We start from the raw sequence: 17,337 nt of genomic DNA, 5'->3' as shown, positions 1-17,337 counted from the left end.
CAGTAGATTTCTTGCTCGAAACCCTTGAGTACGACAGCAAGTTCGGTTTACCCATACTGCTGTGTGTAAAGTGGTTTCTACTTCTGGCATTTAGGAAGAAGAAGGAACATCATTTTCTTTATGAAATATTAATATTTTCTACATTTGTTGGTCTGTTTAAGTTTCGAATTCCTGGAATCAAGATATGGAAGTGTATGCGTAAGACAGCTCTTGGGGTTTAAGTGTACAGGTTTTGGCACATATTGGTATATGTATGCTAATAACTTTTTCTTTTAATTCCAGGAAGCCTTACTGATGAGGGAGAACAGTATTGTTGTAGATTAGTGGAAATGGATTCAAAAAGTGGTCCAGGTCTCATTGGTTTAGGCATTAAAGCTTTACAAGACAAAAAGTATGAAGATGCTGTTAGGAACTTAACAGAAGGTGAGTGTTCAGTGTGCAACATATAACATGAGGTATAGTTGTTAGCAGGCATTTATCTTTGGGCCTTTCTTTAAGGAATATATATATTTAGGATAGAAGCAAAAAAATGTACTTACATACTCTGGAGTCTGCTTAAGTTTGAATTCCAACTCTGCCACTCACTAATTTCAAGACCTTATGAAAGTTAATTAAACTTTGTGTCTCAGTGTTTTCGTTTGTAAAATAAGGATACTATCTCCATGCTTAGGAGGCTTTAATTTAGTCTTATCAGGTATGACAATTCTGGATGAACTTTCTTTCATATTGAGGTCTGAATGACAAATACAAGCCTGGCAGCGGGAGGAGCATTTTAGGCCAAGAGTTGAAATAGCCTGAGGTGAGAGAAAAGCTAGTGTTCAGGGAACTGCTGATCGTTCAGCAAGATTTGAAAATAAAGTATGGGAGCAGGAGGGGACAAGAATTGAGGCTGGAAAGGGGCCTTGCAAACCTTGTTAAGAGGTTTGCATGTTATCCAAAGGGCAGCTGGGAACCAGCGGAAAGTCTTAAGTAGGGGAATTTCATAATCCCATTTGTATTTTTAGAAATATTCTGGCTACAGTATAGAGAATGAATTGGAGTAGATGGCAAGCACTTGCATTGATGTGGGATAGATGATGGAGGACTGAACTGAAGTGGTGGGGCGTGGAATCAATGTGACTTTGTGACTGATTAGATATGGACTACAAGGGAGAGGGGGGGAGTCTGATTTGGGGAGCGGATTGTGGTGCCATTCATCTCAGTCGTAACGGAAACCTTGGATTTTGTGATTACTGTTATCCTTTTAGGGTTAAAGGAAAGCCCTCTCTGCACAGCTGGATGGTATCATCTGGCAGAAGCCCAAGTCAGAATGCATAAACCTAAGGAAGCTCTTCTTTCATGCAATCAAGGTATTCTTTGACATCTTCCAGGGTGGCCAACCCTGTTTCTTTTCATCTTAAAGGAGACTGATAATGGTGCTTTATTTTGTATTTTAAGTTACCAACTAATTTAAATTTCATTGAGGAGGTTAAAAAAAAAACACACCAAGTCTGTGTGCATGTCTACTACTATATTTTTAAACCAACAATGAGTATTTATCAAAGGTTTCCTACACTTGGAATTTTGGCAAAGTCAGTTTAGGCTTGTGTGGTGACGCTCTGTCTTTGTAACAGGGAAGCTTCTTGTGTGACCTGCGACCTTCACTCTAACGTAGATTCTTGATTCCTTCAATGTAGGTAATAGACAAGGAGAGGTATCTTAGAGACTATCTGCGTGTGCTCACGTAGGTCAGGTGTGGGGTAAGAAATCAGAGAAGTGATGCACTGCTCTTGGCCTGGCTGGTGACCTTGCCTCTGCAGTTGGGAAACAGTTTACCTTGGTTCATCCTAATTCAACTTCTTTTCCCTTCCATTATCCTTAGTGTGCTATTTTTGTGACAGATGCTTTGGCTAAGGGTTAACCTCTGTTATGTAGCAGATATAGACAGCCATTGTTGTGTTTCAGGATGTTCAGTTTTATTATATGTTACGTGAAGATGGAGGTTTTAAATTTAGATCTATTCTGTTTCAAATTCAGATATTTTCATAAAGAGTTCAGGGAAGAATTTATAGTTAGCTTTGAATTATTCTTCATGTACATTGTTTTGACAGTTTATTCTTACTATATCTACAATTTGTTATATGTTACCCTTAAAAAGAAAAAAAAAAGTGAAGTGATACGATTGTCTTCATTCAGATGTCCTTAATTTTGTCAGCTCTGAAGAACATAGATAATCTTGGTGTGTCTGGTGGCAGTCTTCATCAGAAGAATCTTTGTCTTCATTTGAAAGCAGAGGCTTTGATTAAACTCTCAGATTATGAATCTTCAGAGGAAGCAATTCGTACTCTTGATCAGGTAGTCTTATCATTGCATTTTTCCCTTCGCCTTATTTAGTTTTCGGTCAACCAGGCATCAACCACTCTCTCCTTACCACAAATATTTACTTACAAACATTTTGTGTTAGAGGTATGAATTCACCACCTCTGCACTTTTTGGAAACTCCTAAAGTTATTTGTTTGCCTCTTGGTTAAGTACTTACAATGTTCTTCATATGATGCAATTTCTTTCTTTAGTTCTTGCTCTTATTCTCCTTTTCTCTTTTTGCCCTCTTGGGTTATCAATACTTGATTATTAATTTGGTATTCTAAATTTTTCCCTCTAGAAAATATTTCATAGATTATTGACAAGAATTATTAAGGACATTTGTAGCTTCATGGTAGAGAATTTTGCGTGTTTTATTCAACTTAAAAAACACTCTGAGGAAGATTGCTATTTAAGAAGGAAACTGATTTCTTACTGTTTTTGATTCAAGCAGTTTGAAATTCCCTAGCAAAAACTAGTAAATTATGAATTATAACAACGTGGTGCCTTTAACAATATAAAGATATTTTTCAGATAAAGGCTATTTTTGGTATAAAATTAAAATTATATCACTCAGTATATTGCAGAGTTCTGAATTTTTATAAAAAATCATTGTTTTTTATATTTCAAAAGGCTTTGCATTTCATAGTTTTTCTTTAAAATTAGAACAGTTGTCAGGATCCTTCAAGAACAAATATCTTATTTTCTTGTTTTCTCTCAATACTTGCCTTACACCAAATAGTGTGTTTTGGGTGAATGCTTTGGAGAGGTCTTTCCGTACTCTTTTTTTTTTTTTTTTACAAAAAACAAAAACCAAATGAAAAGTTCCTTGAAGAACTGGTAGAATCCAAGTCTGAGACGGAAAATGTACAAGATGAGCCCAGGACATCTTATAATGCTAGAAACCAAAGAAACCATAAAAGGCTATTAGAATTATGTCAGAAGTGCTCAGGAACTAGCATGAATTGATTTTTACTGGCTAAAGAGGGGATGGTTTGAGCAGTAGTAACTGCAGTAGATTAAAACACATCATTTAAGTTTAAATCCATGTGTTAATGATGATACCAAAAAAAATCAACAAATCATCCTCAGTAAAGTGAATCTTTGAAGGATGCTAAGGAACCAATTGGAAAAAATCGAAGTATTTATCCTATGTTTCCTTTATGAACTGTTCCTCAGAATGATCAAATAGATAATGAGAGGAGGGGAAATTTCTCTTTGTTGAAGTATGCCATCGAATAAGGAAAGACGGAATGATAGAATTGGAAAATCACCATTTTGCAGTCCATAATGAATTAATAGATCTAGGCATTGAGGATCAATGGCTGCTTAACATCACAAGAAAAAAAGACAACTAGACATAACCAGGTGCAAGAACACATGAGGTATTCTTGCCAGAACATCAAACCTGAATCAGATCAAAGTTCTAGACCTACTAATTTATAGAAGATACAGGGGACCAGGGAACATGTCAATACCATGACAATACGATCATCAAGAACCAGACTCTGAGAAACTGTGAAAGTGGCCCATATTTTTCAACAGTTAAATTTTAAGGGAGAAAAAAAGAGATGGAAGGAAACCCTATAGATTAAAAGAGACTTAAGAGACATATCAGCCAGTTGAAATGTATGTACCTTATTTGGATTTTGATTAAAACAAATTCTTTAAATATTTTATGAGACAACTGATAAATTTGAACACTGGTTAATTATTTGATGATGTTAAGGATGTATTGTTGGTTTTGTTTATGTGTTTATAATGGTAGTATGATTGTTATTAAAAATAAACATATTTTTTAGATACAGATACTAAACTATCAGATGAAAAGCTATGATTTCTGGGGTAATCTAAGCCGGAGTGTGGTGAAATAGGTGGAGGTACAGATGAGAAAAGATTGGCTTTGAGCTAATAATTTTGAAACTAGATGATAAGTACATGTGGGTTCATTATGCTATTCTCTAATTTTTTAATGTATTTGAAATTTTCTTTAATAAAAAGATTGCAAAGAATGAAAGTGTTAATAGTGATAGAAATCAGGACCTCTAAGTCTTTATACCATGGTCATTCTTTAGTTAATGCAAAACATTGCTGCATTGTGTTGTAGGAGATTTATAGCAATTCTTTACAATTATTTTCTAGGTTTCTGATGCAAATAATATCCCAGGACTTTTGGTTCTCAAAGGCTTGGCCTATCTGAACAAAGGCTCATTAGATGAAGCTTCAAAGGTTGGTGTTTTCATTTAAACTGAGGTTTTTTTTTAAGTTATTTTTATCTGGATATGGAATTGATAGATATATACTTTATAGATTATGGAAGACCTTCTCTCTTCTTACCCTGACCTAGCTGAAGCTCATGCCCTGGAGGCTTTGATTCATTTTACCAAAAAGGACTATCTACAAGCAGAAAAATGGTAAGGATGTATTTAGGTTGCTCATAAACCTAGTCCTATCTTAATTTAATATTTCTTGAAAAATTCAAAATGAATGGGTTTGATAAAGATCTAGTGTTGCATTAATTTGATCTTTGTAAGCCTTAGTATTTTTAAGAAATGTATTTAGCATGTAGCACAGTAACTGTAGAAAATTTCACGATGGGTTTGAAATCTCATTAGCTGATCATAATGTTCAGTAAGCACATACAATGTTTGGTTTTAAGTTTGGTTTCCTCTTCTAATCATTTTTTTTTTCTCATGATCTATATCCTAAAGTAATGACTTGCTTCTAATTTACCATCCTTGAATAAGTCAAACTTTGATTGTTCCAACTAGGTGTCTCCTATTTTTTTTTAATCTATCTATCTATCTGTCTATCTATCTGAATATTCCTTTCTTCCCTTTTGTGACTTAGTTTTCAGCTAGCTCTTGAGAGAGATGCTGAAGTTGCTGAGTATCATTATCAACTTGGGTTAACATATTGGTTCATGGGTGAAGAAACAAGAAAAGATAAAACAAAGGCTCTTACCCATTTTCTAAAGGTAACATATGCTATTATTTAGTTCTTAGTTGAAATGGATTCATTATGAAATCCAAATATAATAATCACATAAGTTAGGTACTTAAAATTACTCTTTACTGAATTTTTTTTTGTGTTTCATCTCTCACACATAAGGTTTTGTGAGAATGTTGTATGGGTTTTCAAGGAGAAAATTAAACCATAAAAATGTAAAAGTTACTAATTTAAGAAACATATTATAGAAAATGAGACATAAGTACCTTTGGAAAACAATACTGTTTTTAGGTAATTTCCACTGTACTTTTATTGGCATGTGAGTCTTACATACTTCTACGTGTTTAGCTTCTTATATTTTAGATGTGTAACAACTAGAAGTTTTACATTCCTATCTTGACTCATAAAAACAGACTGATGAAATAATAACTCTAATTTCGCATTTCTTTTAGCAGAGAAATAGTTATTTTTATACTTGTTTGTTTTCTATAACTGGTGATGGCCAGTTTTCACGTCTGCTTTAAATCTTACGTTAAAGGATGTTTTGGCATATTTTTGTATATTTAATTTTTTTCTTTAATCTGTGTATCTTTTGTGTTTTTAAAGGGACCCCTCCAAACAAACTTTAATATTCTGTTATTATCAATTTTTATTTCACAGGCTGCCAAACTGGATACATACATGGGCAAAGTTTTCTGCTATTTAGGTCATTATTACAGGGATGTAGTAGGAGATAGAAACAGAGCCCGTGGATGTTATAGGAAAGCTTTTGAATTAGATGACACTGATGCTGAATCTGGAGCTGCAGCAGTTGACTTAAGTGTAGAGCTTGAAGAGATGGTATGTCTAATAATTTAAACACTTTTGTCTTTTTTTTTTTATCCTGAGTATAGAAATAGAAATATTTTTATATGTGTACTTGAAAGTTATTATTTTTTAATTTTAATTTGTAGATGCTATAGAAATATTTCTGCCACTGCTTATAAATAGAGTAAATTTTCTTTTTATTGGCAGATATTAAATTACTTAATGTTGAAAGTGTGGTTCTGTATATACCAGTGTAAGTTTAAAAAATCAGAAGTGGTAAATGAGGGCTTCCCTGGTGGCGCAGCGGTTGAGAATCTGCCTGCCAATGCAGGGGGCGCGGGTTCGAGCCCTGGTCTGGGAGGATCCCACGTGCCGCGGAGCAACTGGGCCCGTGGGCCACAATTGCTGAGCCTGCGCGTCTGGAGCTTGTGCTCCGCAACGGGAGAGGCCGCGACGGTGAGAGGCCTGCGCACCGCGATGAAGAGTGGCCCCCGCTTGCCGCAACTAGAGAAAGCCCTCGCACAGAAACGAAGACCCAACACAGCCAAAAATAAATATAAATAAATAAAAATTAAAAAAAAAAAAAAGCTTTAAAAAGTGGTAAATGAAAATATATCTGTTTATTTACATAAGTGTTCAGTATTTTTATAATATTTAATATCTCTAATACTAGTCTTTTCTTTTTATTAGGAAACTGCCTTAGCTATCCTAACAACAGTCACTCAAAAGGCAAGTGCTGGAGCGGCAAAATGGGCCTGGCTTAGGCGAGGACTATACTATTTAAAAGCTGGTCAACATTCTCAAGCAGTGGCTGAGTAAGGCACCTTTCTATATTTAACCTCTGATAGACAGCCTAATGGTTCCTTAAATTAAACTCCATTTATATCCAAAATGAACTTATGAGTTGCCTCCTACCAGGTTGTATTTTGAGGGAAGAAATAGCAAAATTTATTTATGGTTGATTGGTTCTTATTATCTGCACGGCACTGGAATTACAAAATTGGATTAACTGATGTCCTTGTGTTAAGGAGAGAGCCGTCCAGGGAAGTGAAGCCTTAATAGTATCATGTATATAACAGGTTCTCAATAGAAATTTAAGGAATGATAAAAAACCAAGGTTAATATCTTTGTTGTTCTCCCACTGACAAGCATTGTTTTGGGGAAGGGGAGACACTGGCAGCTTGAAGGGCATTTGGAGCAGCTCAGTTTTAGTAATTTGGTTTGAACCATGTAAAGAAAATACGTTTGAGTCAAAGTTGTTCTGATTTATGTTAATACCTAGAATATAGGCATTTAAAATTTTTTCATGGCTATGGAATCTGATCAGAAATTTAAAGCATGCCTGTTGTTCCTATTTTTCAACTCTCATATTTTTGTTTTGGTAGGAGGCTTGGTGGGGGCTTATAGACTGTGATGAGGCATATTGAGATATATACCTATTCTGGTAGGATAGGAAACTGGAGTTCTCCTACATAGTCCAGGGAAAGAAATTTTGGTGAGCATTTCTTCAAAAATTTATTTCGTTTTTATTCATTCTAAAATTACAATAAAATTTCTTAGTATTAAAAAACCCATGTCATAAAAGGAACAGGTATACTTGCTTTAAATAAATATGGTTTTCCACTTTTATCCATAGGAGGAACCATGGATATGTGTGATTCAGTTAAATTACTTTGTATTTTTCTTTCAGATATGGAAGTAGTTCTATTACTTTTAGTTCTCTTACTCTTTCTTGAAATTTCAGTTTACAGGCAGCATTGAGGGCAGACCCAAAGGACTTCAATTGTTGGGAGTCATTAGGAGAGGCATATTTAAGCAGAGGTGGCTATACAACAGCCTTGAAATCCTTCACAAAAGCCAGTGAGCTGAACCCCGAATCCACATACAGTGTGTTTAAGGTTGCAGCAATACAGCAAATCCTAGGCAAATATAAAGAGGCGGTAGCTCAATACCAGCTGATCATTAAAAAGAAAGAAGATTATGTGCCTGCTTTGAAAGGTAATTTCTCTTTAATAGCTCCTTTGTCTTTTGTGATACTGAAGTATAAAATCCTTGAATAAATTTCTAAATGTATCGAGTAACTTGAAAAGGACTTCTTTAGTCAACAGCAAGTGTCCGGTATGAACCGCTTATAGTATAGCTTGTTATATAGATTTGAATATAGAAAGCTGAAATTTTGTTTCATAACGGTTAATAAATAGTAATAAGATAGAGATTTAGCTTTTAGATAAATAGCATGATAGCTGTGGGATCTAAAAACGGATCTCTAAAACAAGAATTTCCCTGCTCTTATATTTTGATAATTAATTCACTATATTCTCAGAATATCTTAATACCTTTTAGTTACTTTGTAAATTATAGAATCTCATTTTTAAACTTTTTGAACTTTAGAGGCAACTTGCATTGTTTTGTAATTATCTAAATTAATTTTAGTTCCTTTATAGATACCTGTTCCTTCTTAACAAATTATTTTTGGTAATTTAAAGTAAAACACCACCATCCATATTTAATTAATTTTTTAATGATTACTTCTAACCATTAAAAAAAACCTGGAGCTCATTGTATTTGCTCCCCTCCTTTTCCTTTTCCTTTTTAAAGAAGCAGTGGGGGGTTTAATTCAGAAATAGTGTATGTTTTAAGTGACATGTAACTTAGGCCTTGAAACCCTTTTTAAAAAAATTTTTTTTAAAACTCCTTAACAGAAGGAGAACTCACATTTATTACACGTTTACTGGCCACTTTAGGAAATTGCTGTTTCATCTAATTTTGATAGTATAGTTTGCTACATAGTTTTGAATATAAAGAGGTCAAATCTTGTTTCACAACACCTAATAAATAGTAATATGATAGCAAGTAGCATCATATTAGATATTATTAGGTAATATCCCCATTTTCAAAGCTAAGATTTTAAGAGGTAAGTAATTTGCCCAAAATCAAGGAAATTCTTAGGTTCCATAGATAGTTTTTATCTTTTAGTTCCTGTTTACTCCAGTAGAACCCTGCCATTTGAATTCTTTAATAAATGCATCAAGGCCATGCTTAAAGATAACTTTTATAAAATACCATTAAGTTTTGTTTTCTGGAAAGTGGCTGTAATATAACACCAATGAATTTATTTGATGTTCATTCTCAGTGTTTCTTTTACATATTTTAACAACTACAAACTTCCCTGATTTTAGGTTTGGGTGAATGCCATCTCATGATGGCAAAAGCAGCTCTAGTCGATTATCTTGATGGGAAAGCTGTAGACTACATAGAGAAAGCACTGGAATATTTTACTCGGTTAGTATCATTATTTATGAGTTTATTTTCTTAGTATTATATAATAAAGCCAATTTTAGGAAATCATGCTTTGTTTATCCTGTTAGCTATAGCAATCATTATTCAGAATCTCAAACATAAAAGAGTAACAGACTAGTCAGTTAATTCTGTAACATACGTATTGTATTAATTTTGCACTGGGGAACAGATACAATTTCTTGCTTTTAGCAGCTGACATGCTGGAGGCATAGAGAAGGATGGGAAGGAAGAAGCAGTTGGCTAGTGGAGCAACAGCTTGGGTACCACGTGTTATTGTTCTCTTTCAGGAGACCTAGAGATGCAAGTATCTCTAACTGGAACTGATTGGAAAATGGGGCTTCAGGTGCACAATAGGCTTTACATTCAGTGATCAGGGCCCGTTTTAGACTAATTGGTAGGGCTGAAGGTGAAGGGAGATGAGCAATCTGATTGCTCTCGGAGAGAATCTGTGAAGGAAAAGAAGTGATGTCTAATAACAAGAAATAAATCAGAAAAATTTCAGTAAATCTGGTTATTTTATAGAACTAAATTCGTTAGTTAGGTAGAAGTGTTATTTGTGATAGATGACGAAAAAGTACTCAAGTTAGACATATAATTAAATTTTTTTGCTCTTAAACATCTTTCTTGTGCTTCACTTCCTTTCTTTCCCTACTTGCCCTCTCCTGTGTGTCGTGTTGATTTGCTTGCTCTAGAATTGCTTTGCTTTGAACATGAACCAAATCTGAAATGAAAACTTCATTCTTTTCTCCCACTGATTTTTATTGCTACTTTTCAAGTCTTATGTAATACATATGGCTCTTTCCAAAGAGGAAGGTATTGTGAAGAGGGGTGTAATTTGTTTGAACTAGTATTTAAGGGTAAATGTGAACCTTTGAGTGATGATACTTCAGCTACAAATACTGCCTTTCTGAGTCTGGGGAATTTTGTTCTGGATAACACTCACAACTAATTATGAGGAGGTATACGAAACTTTTAAAGTGATATCCTCACATTTATATTTACTTCTAGACTTAAAGTTCACACTACCACAGTTCTTGTGTAAGGGTGATAGAAGTTATTTCACTTTACAGATATTTTATTTTTTATTGAACTTAAAAGGAGATAAGAGTTTAGGTTGCTAAAACTGCCAGTGTTTTCTTTTCTGTTTTCCCCTCTGTTTTCTTCTTTCATGCTGTCAAGTTTAGAAATTACACTAAGATATTTAGGCAAAAGAGCTACAAATAGTGTTGTCCTTCCTCCTGATCCTCACAGTGGGCTTTCAGTGATGACTGCAGTAATTAATCTTGTTTCTCAGGGAGACATTGAAAAATGATTTTTGGCTGGACTCCATGAGTAGAAAAGGCTATGAAAAATGTTCCATCTGCTTGCCCATCTGCCAGTAACATAGCTGTTTGTGATAGCTGATTATCGAGACTTGGCTTAATTGTGAAATTGCTGTGTTTTATTTGTAAGATTTTGAGAAGAGAAAAGTGAAGAGAAATGAATAACTGAGATTTTCTCATTCTAAAAAGAAGTGCCCTTTATCACCATAATTAATATTTTTATTTACTTTTTGAGCTTGTCCACTGAGTCTTTCTTGCTTCAATAAATACGGTTTTTCACATTCTCTTATTTAGATTTTTTGGTATTCTTGATCTCAGAGAGTAAAAATCCTTTGGACTACTAAATATATTTTACATTTACTAGTCCTTTTTTTTTTTAATATCTGAGGGAAGATCTGCCAGCAAAACCTAAGTTTATAATAATCAACTATGAGACAGTTACCAACTTTACTGCTTTGGTTTTTGTTTAAATAGACAAACACAAAAAGCATAGTTTAAAAAATTCAGTATTAAAGGTAAATTGGTCCTGGAAAATTTATTGATTTATTTATGTGATTTCTGCTGCTTCTAAGAAAAATGATAAAGAGTACCAAAGAAATGTTTGCAAAGTTTCTGTCACTTAAAACAGTCCATTCCTTCTCCTTCCCCTCTTCCTTTCTTCATAATAAGGAGGTGATAAGATATAAGATGGCTAGAAGGAATTCAGTAAAGCATTTACTGCATTTAACTAAGGAACTAAATCAAAATTGTATGTATACTTTTTCTGTTTTAATTGTATGTAGTAGTGAGGGAGATAAACGCCATACTTTTTGGAAATAATTTGTAAGAATCACACTGTTTCTTTTTTTTAGGGCTCTGCAGCATCGAGCTGATGTGTCTTGCCTTTGGAAGCTACTTGGGGATGCTTGTACCAGTCTGTATGCTGTCTCACCATCTAAAGTGAATGTTAGTGTCTTAGGAGGCCTCCTAGGTCAGAAAGAAAGAAAACAAGTATTAAAGAAAAATGAGCTCCTCCATCTTGGAGGAAGGTAACTTACAAAGATTGCCAGTGGATGACATTCAAATTGAATTAGAACATCATAACACAATATAACATTCACTTTTATATTTCCATAGGTGTTATGGTCGTGCATTAAAACTGATGTCTACATCTAATACGTGGTGTGATCTTGGAATTAATTATTATCGCCAAGCACAACATCTAGCAGAAACAGGCAGCAACTCAAATGATCTTCAGGAGCTGTTGGAGAAATCTTTGCATGTATGGTTTTGAGAAATTTTTCATAATCTTTTAAAAAAACTAAGGGCTTTTCTGAAAGATGCTTTTGATAAAGTAAATTCTGTAGTGTTTTCACATAAAACCACATTTATCTTGATATAAATGCTGATATTCTGAGAAATAAAAATTTATCTACTTTTACTTTTCAGTGTCTGAAAAAGGCTGTGAGACTTGACAGTAATAATCATTTATACTGGAATGCTCTTGGTGTAGCTTCATGTTACAGTGGTAAGAATTGAGTAACACTTCAATATTTTTAGAAGATTGCTTGTTTTCAGGCAGTAAAGTTCAGTTTTATTGAAGTCTGTATTTTTCAGGTATTGGAAATTATGCCCTTGCTCAGCACTGTTTCATCAAATCAATCCAATCAGAACAAATTGTGAGTGTTAGATGTCTCTGTCTATGCAAAATAACTTCAAAATTTAGTGTTAATGATTTTCTGAGACTGCTATGTAGACAAGGGACCTAATTTTGTATATGTGTGTTTTTTAGAATGCTGTTGCATGGACCAACTTGGGAGTGTTATACCTTGCAAATGAAAAGATTGAGGTACATATATTATCTGTTTTGTCCTATTAAAAGTAAAGAACATTTTCTATATATGTCCTCTTCATAATAGCTTAACTTCTTGTGGAGAAATACTTTGCACATTGTTATCTATCTAGCATGCTCTCTAATGTGCTAGACCATTGATAGCATTCACTTTATTATATTGAATAATGAATGTGTAAGATTTATTTCCCTTTCCATGTCACAAGAAATTTCTGGTTTTATAATTATGTTGTTTTTTTCATTTGGAGATTAAAATAATTCTGTTACGAATTATTTGGGTGTTTTTCTTTTTATCTTTTACACATTAGGAGGAGTCCCATGTAGGCTGTGTTGGGGGTGGGGTGATGAAGTAAGGGCGTTTATTAGTACTCTCTAGAAACTTAAATTTAACCTTTGCTTGGTAATTTAGATTTGGCTTTAGCAGGTATTAATCCCTTTACATGCCACGGTGTAAATTGTCATACTTGAAGAGTTGTACATAGAGAGTTGAAACTACAGTAATGGGGAGCATGTTTATAGGTCATGTTTAGAAGTTTCCACAAATCTATATATAATAGCACATCTGTACTGTTTTGTGTTTCAGCCAGTATATTGAATATCATCCTTTTAAAATAGCTTCAGTGGTATTCTCAGGGATACATGAAGTCACTGCAGAGATTGCTTTAGAAGATTGTAAATAGAATGAAGAAAAATATTAATTTGGATCTTAAAATATGTGAAAATATTTTTTAAAAATTTAAACAAAGCCAAGTCTTAGTTAATAAGCTACTAATGTGGTTTTATGGTAGTGTGGTGCAGTTGTTGCCCATGAGCTTACTTTCTTATGAGAAAAAAAGACTGTTTCCTGCCACACACAGATAATTGGGAAAACAATATAAAGCAGCGTATAATAAGTTATTCTTTGTAGCAGAAAAAAAAGCATACGATTTAAAGTGTCCAAGTGGGGTAACTTGAAAGTTTCCTAATTGTTTAGCTCAGATTTATGTTGACCACTCCTTTCACCCAGTAGCAGGTCTCAGACCTCACTGGTTGTTAGTTTTTATCTTCCCAGTTGAGCTCCAAGAGAGGGGAATAGATACAGCCTTCTCTAATTATTTCCATCAGACCTGTGGCTTAGCAAATAGATGGGTGATTGGTTCAAAGTTCTGCAGACTATGAGGTAGACACCAACAGTGCCCTTTCATTGAGGACCAGAATCCCTAAGCCTGCAGAGAAATCTGTTGAATCCGGGACTATATTTAAGACATAGTTTTAAGCATTGCCAGTTGTGCTTAAACAGTGAAGTTTTAGGTTCATTTGTATTTATGTTTACAAGTCTGACTTTTCTTATTCTCTTATGCTTTTTACATATAAGTGCTTTAATATAAAGTTTATTAAATGGCTTGTTATTTTTTGCCTTTTTTCCTAGCAAGCTCATGAAGCTTTCAAAATGGCTCAATCCCTTGATCCATCTTATTTAATGTGCTGGATTGGACAAGTAAGATATATAACATATAGTTATTAATAATCTGTTTTATAACTAACATGTTAATAGAAAGTGGTATAAATAACGTGTTAATATAAACAACACTGAAATAATGATAGCATTTGAGGGCTTACTTTGTGCCAGTTGCTGTGCTAGGCTCTTTGTGTGTGGAAATTGAAGCTAAGAGATCCTGAGTATCATGCCCAAGGTCATACAGCTTGTAATGATTAAGCTTTGATTTGAGGGGCTTTGAACACCATCATTCTGCCATTATTATTCTTAAAAAATAAACCTAGAACTCTGTTAACATACATTTATCAAAAAAATGAACATTTACAAAGATCATTTTGATTATGTTTTCTCATTTTCTGTAAAATCTTCATATTTGATTTGGTACTTGTTTATGAGTGCCCCCCCCCCCCCCGACAAAGTTTAGATTTTTGTACTGCCAAATAGGAATCAGGTTACTAGTCTGAGTCTGTCACTTACTAATTGTTTCACCTTAACATATCACTTCTGGATTTCATTTTTCTTACCTGAAAAAGAAGGGGATTGGCCTGAGTGGCCTCCAAGGTCTTGTCTAGTTGAGAAGTTGTAATAAGTTAGTAAGTGGTTGATTGTTTCAGTTCAGAGACTAGTGGGAGCATCACCCCTATTAGAAAATCATTAATCAGGGATTAGATACCTTCTATTGTGCTTTGGCTCTTGGGTCTGATTCTAGTTAATCGGTGAAACAAGCAGAGTTAGAAAAGGCAGACTCCTGTTGCCATTAGCTGTGGTAGCATCTGGGAGCAGTGGCATTACTACACTAATCTCTATGTAAGGTTTTGGACCCAGGGAACCTGAGAATTTGCATTTCTAACTGCTCCCAACTGAGGACGATGCTGGTGGTCCAGGGCCTTCACTTTGAGTAACACTGCTGTAGGTCAATAGGTCTGAGATGCTCATCAGAGTCACTTAAGTACTTTTTTTCTTATTTTTATTTATTTATTTTTTAAATTTTATTTATGTTTGGCTGCATTGGGTCTTCATTGCTGCACGTGGGCTTTCTCTAGTTGCGGCGAGTGGGAGCTACTCTTCGTTGCGGTGCGTGGGCTTCTTATTGCGGTGGCTTCTCTTGTTGCAGAGCGTGGGCTTCAGTAGTTGTGGCATGCGGGCTCAGTAGTTGTGGCTCGCGGGCTCTGGAGCACAGGCTCAGTATTTGTGGTGCGTGGGCTTAGTTGCTCCATGGCTTGTGGGATCTTCCCGGACCAGGGCTTGAACCCGTGTCCCCTGCATTGGCAGGCAGATTCTTAACCACTGTGCCACCAGGGAAGTCCCTTTTCTTATTTTTAAATTATTTCTGTTCTTAAAAATAATTTATTTCAGGAGGTAATTAGTAGATTTAATTAAAATGGTAACAATAGAGAGGCTTAATATTAATTTCTTAATTAGTAATGTATGATAACTAAAAAAAAAACCCTGCTTTCTTATAAAAGATAGATGAGCTTGAAAGTAATTTTAACTATCACATCATCTATGAAGTCAGTGGCATAGATATAATATTTAAAATCCTGAGGCAGTTTTAAAAAATAAACATGTTGAGACTCTACCCAGATGTATGGAAGCTAGATTTCTAAGGGAGAGGATCTCCTTTTTAAAAAGCTTTCCAGGGCTTCCCTGGTGGCGCAGTGGTTGAGAATCTGCCTGCCAATGCAGGGGACACCGGTTCGAGCCCTGGTCTGGGAGGATCCCACATGCCGCGGAGCAACTAGGCCCGTAAGCCACAACTACTGAGCCTGCGCGTCTGGAGCCTGTGCTCTGCAACAAGACAGGCCGCGATAGTGAGAGGCCCGCGCACCGCGATGAAGAGTGGCCCCCGCTCGCTGCAACTAAGAAAGCCCTCGCACAGAAACGAAGACCCAACACAGCCAAAAATTAAATAAATAAATAAATAAATAAATAAATAATAAAATTTAAAAAAATAAAAAAATAAAAAAAAAATAAAAAAATAAAAAGCTTTCTAGTTGAATCTGAGGTGACCCTGTGATTAACAACTCTAATCCAGACAAATACCAGTGTGAATAGATTGGGGGGAGGGAAGGGAGAAGGTAGCATAGCTTTATCAGTGTTCTGAGGAGTTTTATGTGGATTATTTCACTAACTCGCTGGTTGCAAATGGAGTTCTGCAAGCATCTGTTAGCTTCAGGGCTAATTTAACAAGTCATTCTGGTCCTCTGAGCCATGGGAATACGGTAGCCAAGATTGAAAAAGAAATTACCTTTGCTTTTAAGCACAGCTAGTAAACCTTTGGTTCCTCCAAAGAGTTTCATTTATTATTATTATTAGTAGTAGTAGTAGTAGTAGTAGTAGTAGTAGTAATAGTAGTAGTAGTAGTCCTTTTAAACACATTAAGAGCCTCCTTTTTCCTTTTATAGGCTCTAATTGCAGAGACAGTTGGAAGTTATGACACCATGGATCTCTTCAGGCACACTACGGAACTCAGTATGCATGTAAGAATTTGAGCATTCTTCAGGATTCATTAATGAATAAAGTACTGTCCTTCTTGAGAAAATGAATACATAGTTGTATCAGATGTTAATGACAGCAGTTGTCTCTACTCTTCATTCTTTCTTAAAAAACAGATTAAACTGTCATTAAAGAGCTGATGAAGAAATGACATTGGGATTCAATAGATGAAGTAGTCATGTAGAATAGAAACTGAGACTCTAAAAAGAAAACCACCATTGACAGATGAATGGATAAAGAAGTGGCACATATATACAATGGAATAGTACTCAGCCATAAAAAGAAACAAAATTGAGTTATTTGTAGTGAGGTGGATGGACCTAGAGTCTGTCATACAGAGTGAAGTAAGTCAGAAAGAGAAAAACAAATACCATATGCCAATACATACATATGGAATCTAAAAAAAAAAAAAAAGGTTCTGAAGAACCTAGGGGCAAGACAGGAATAAAGACACAGACCACAGATGTAGAGAATGGACTTGAGGACATGGGGAGGGGGAATGGTAAGCTGAGACAAAGTGAGAAAGTAGCATTGACATATATACACTACCAAATGTAAAATAGATAGCTAGTGGGAAGCAGCCGCATAACACAGGGAGATCAGCTCTTGCTTTGTGACCACCTAGAGGGGTGGGATAGGGAGGGTGGGAGGGAGACGCAAGAAGGAGGGGATATGGGGATATATGTGTACTCATAGCTGATTCACTTTGTTATACAGCAGCAACTAACACAACAATGTAAAGCAATTATACTCCAATAAAGATGTTAAAAAGAAACCAAACTGGTACGTCCATACCTATGGAATGCTAAGCAATA

At 35.0% G+C, this 17,337-nt stretch overlaps 1 protein-coding gene across 7 annotated transcripts in view; it reads left to right on the top strand.

Annotated features, from left to right (window-relative positions):
* The window catches only part of SKIC3 (SKI3 subunit of superkiller complex), a 144,852-nt gene that overhangs the window by 85,020 nt on the left and 42,495 nt on the right, over positions 1 to 17,337 (top strand). For all 7 annotated transcript variants that reach the window (XM_007197454.2, XM_007197457.2, XM_007197453.2 and 4 more), the window contains 17 exons: positions 283 to 423; positions 1,248 to 1,349; positions 2,195 to 2,334; positions 4,483 to 4,569; positions 4,651 to 4,754; positions 5,191 to 5,317; positions 5,950 to 6,129; positions 6,787 to 6,911; positions 7,841 to 8,094; positions 9,276 to 9,378; positions 11,570 to 11,746; positions 11,835 to 11,979; positions 12,147 to 12,225; positions 12,315 to 12,376; positions 12,490 to 12,546; positions 13,958 to 14,026; positions 16,432 to 16,506. In XM_007197454.2, coding sequence (XP_007197516.2) covers positions 283 to 423; positions 1,248 to 1,349; positions 2,195 to 2,334; positions 4,483 to 4,569; positions 4,651 to 4,754; positions 5,191 to 5,317; positions 5,950 to 6,129; positions 6,787 to 6,911; positions 7,841 to 8,094; positions 9,276 to 9,378; positions 11,570 to 11,746; positions 11,835 to 11,979; positions 12,147 to 12,225; positions 12,315 to 12,376; positions 12,490 to 12,546; positions 13,958 to 14,026; positions 16,432 to 16,506 — 2,027 coding nt within the window. The remainder of the gene's footprint in view (positions 1 to 282; positions 424 to 1,247; positions 1,350 to 2,194; positions 2,335 to 4,482; positions 4,570 to 4,650; positions 4,755 to 5,190; positions 5,318 to 5,949; positions 6,130 to 6,786; positions 6,912 to 7,840; positions 8,095 to 9,275; positions 9,379 to 11,569; positions 11,747 to 11,834; positions 11,980 to 12,146; positions 12,226 to 12,314; positions 12,377 to 12,489; positions 12,547 to 13,957; positions 14,027 to 16,431; positions 16,507 to 17,337) is intronic.

This window comes from Balaenoptera acutorostrata, chromosome 2 (genome assembly GCF_949987535.1).
Source record: "Balaenoptera acutorostrata chromosome 2, mBalAcu1.1, whole genome shotgun sequence".
Lineage (NCBI taxonomy): Eukaryota > Metazoa > Chordata > Mammalia > Artiodactyla > Balaenopteridae > Balaenoptera > Balaenoptera acutorostrata.
Note: the sequence above shows the minus strand (reverse complement) of the source record. Positions and strands in the feature narration are given on the sequence as shown.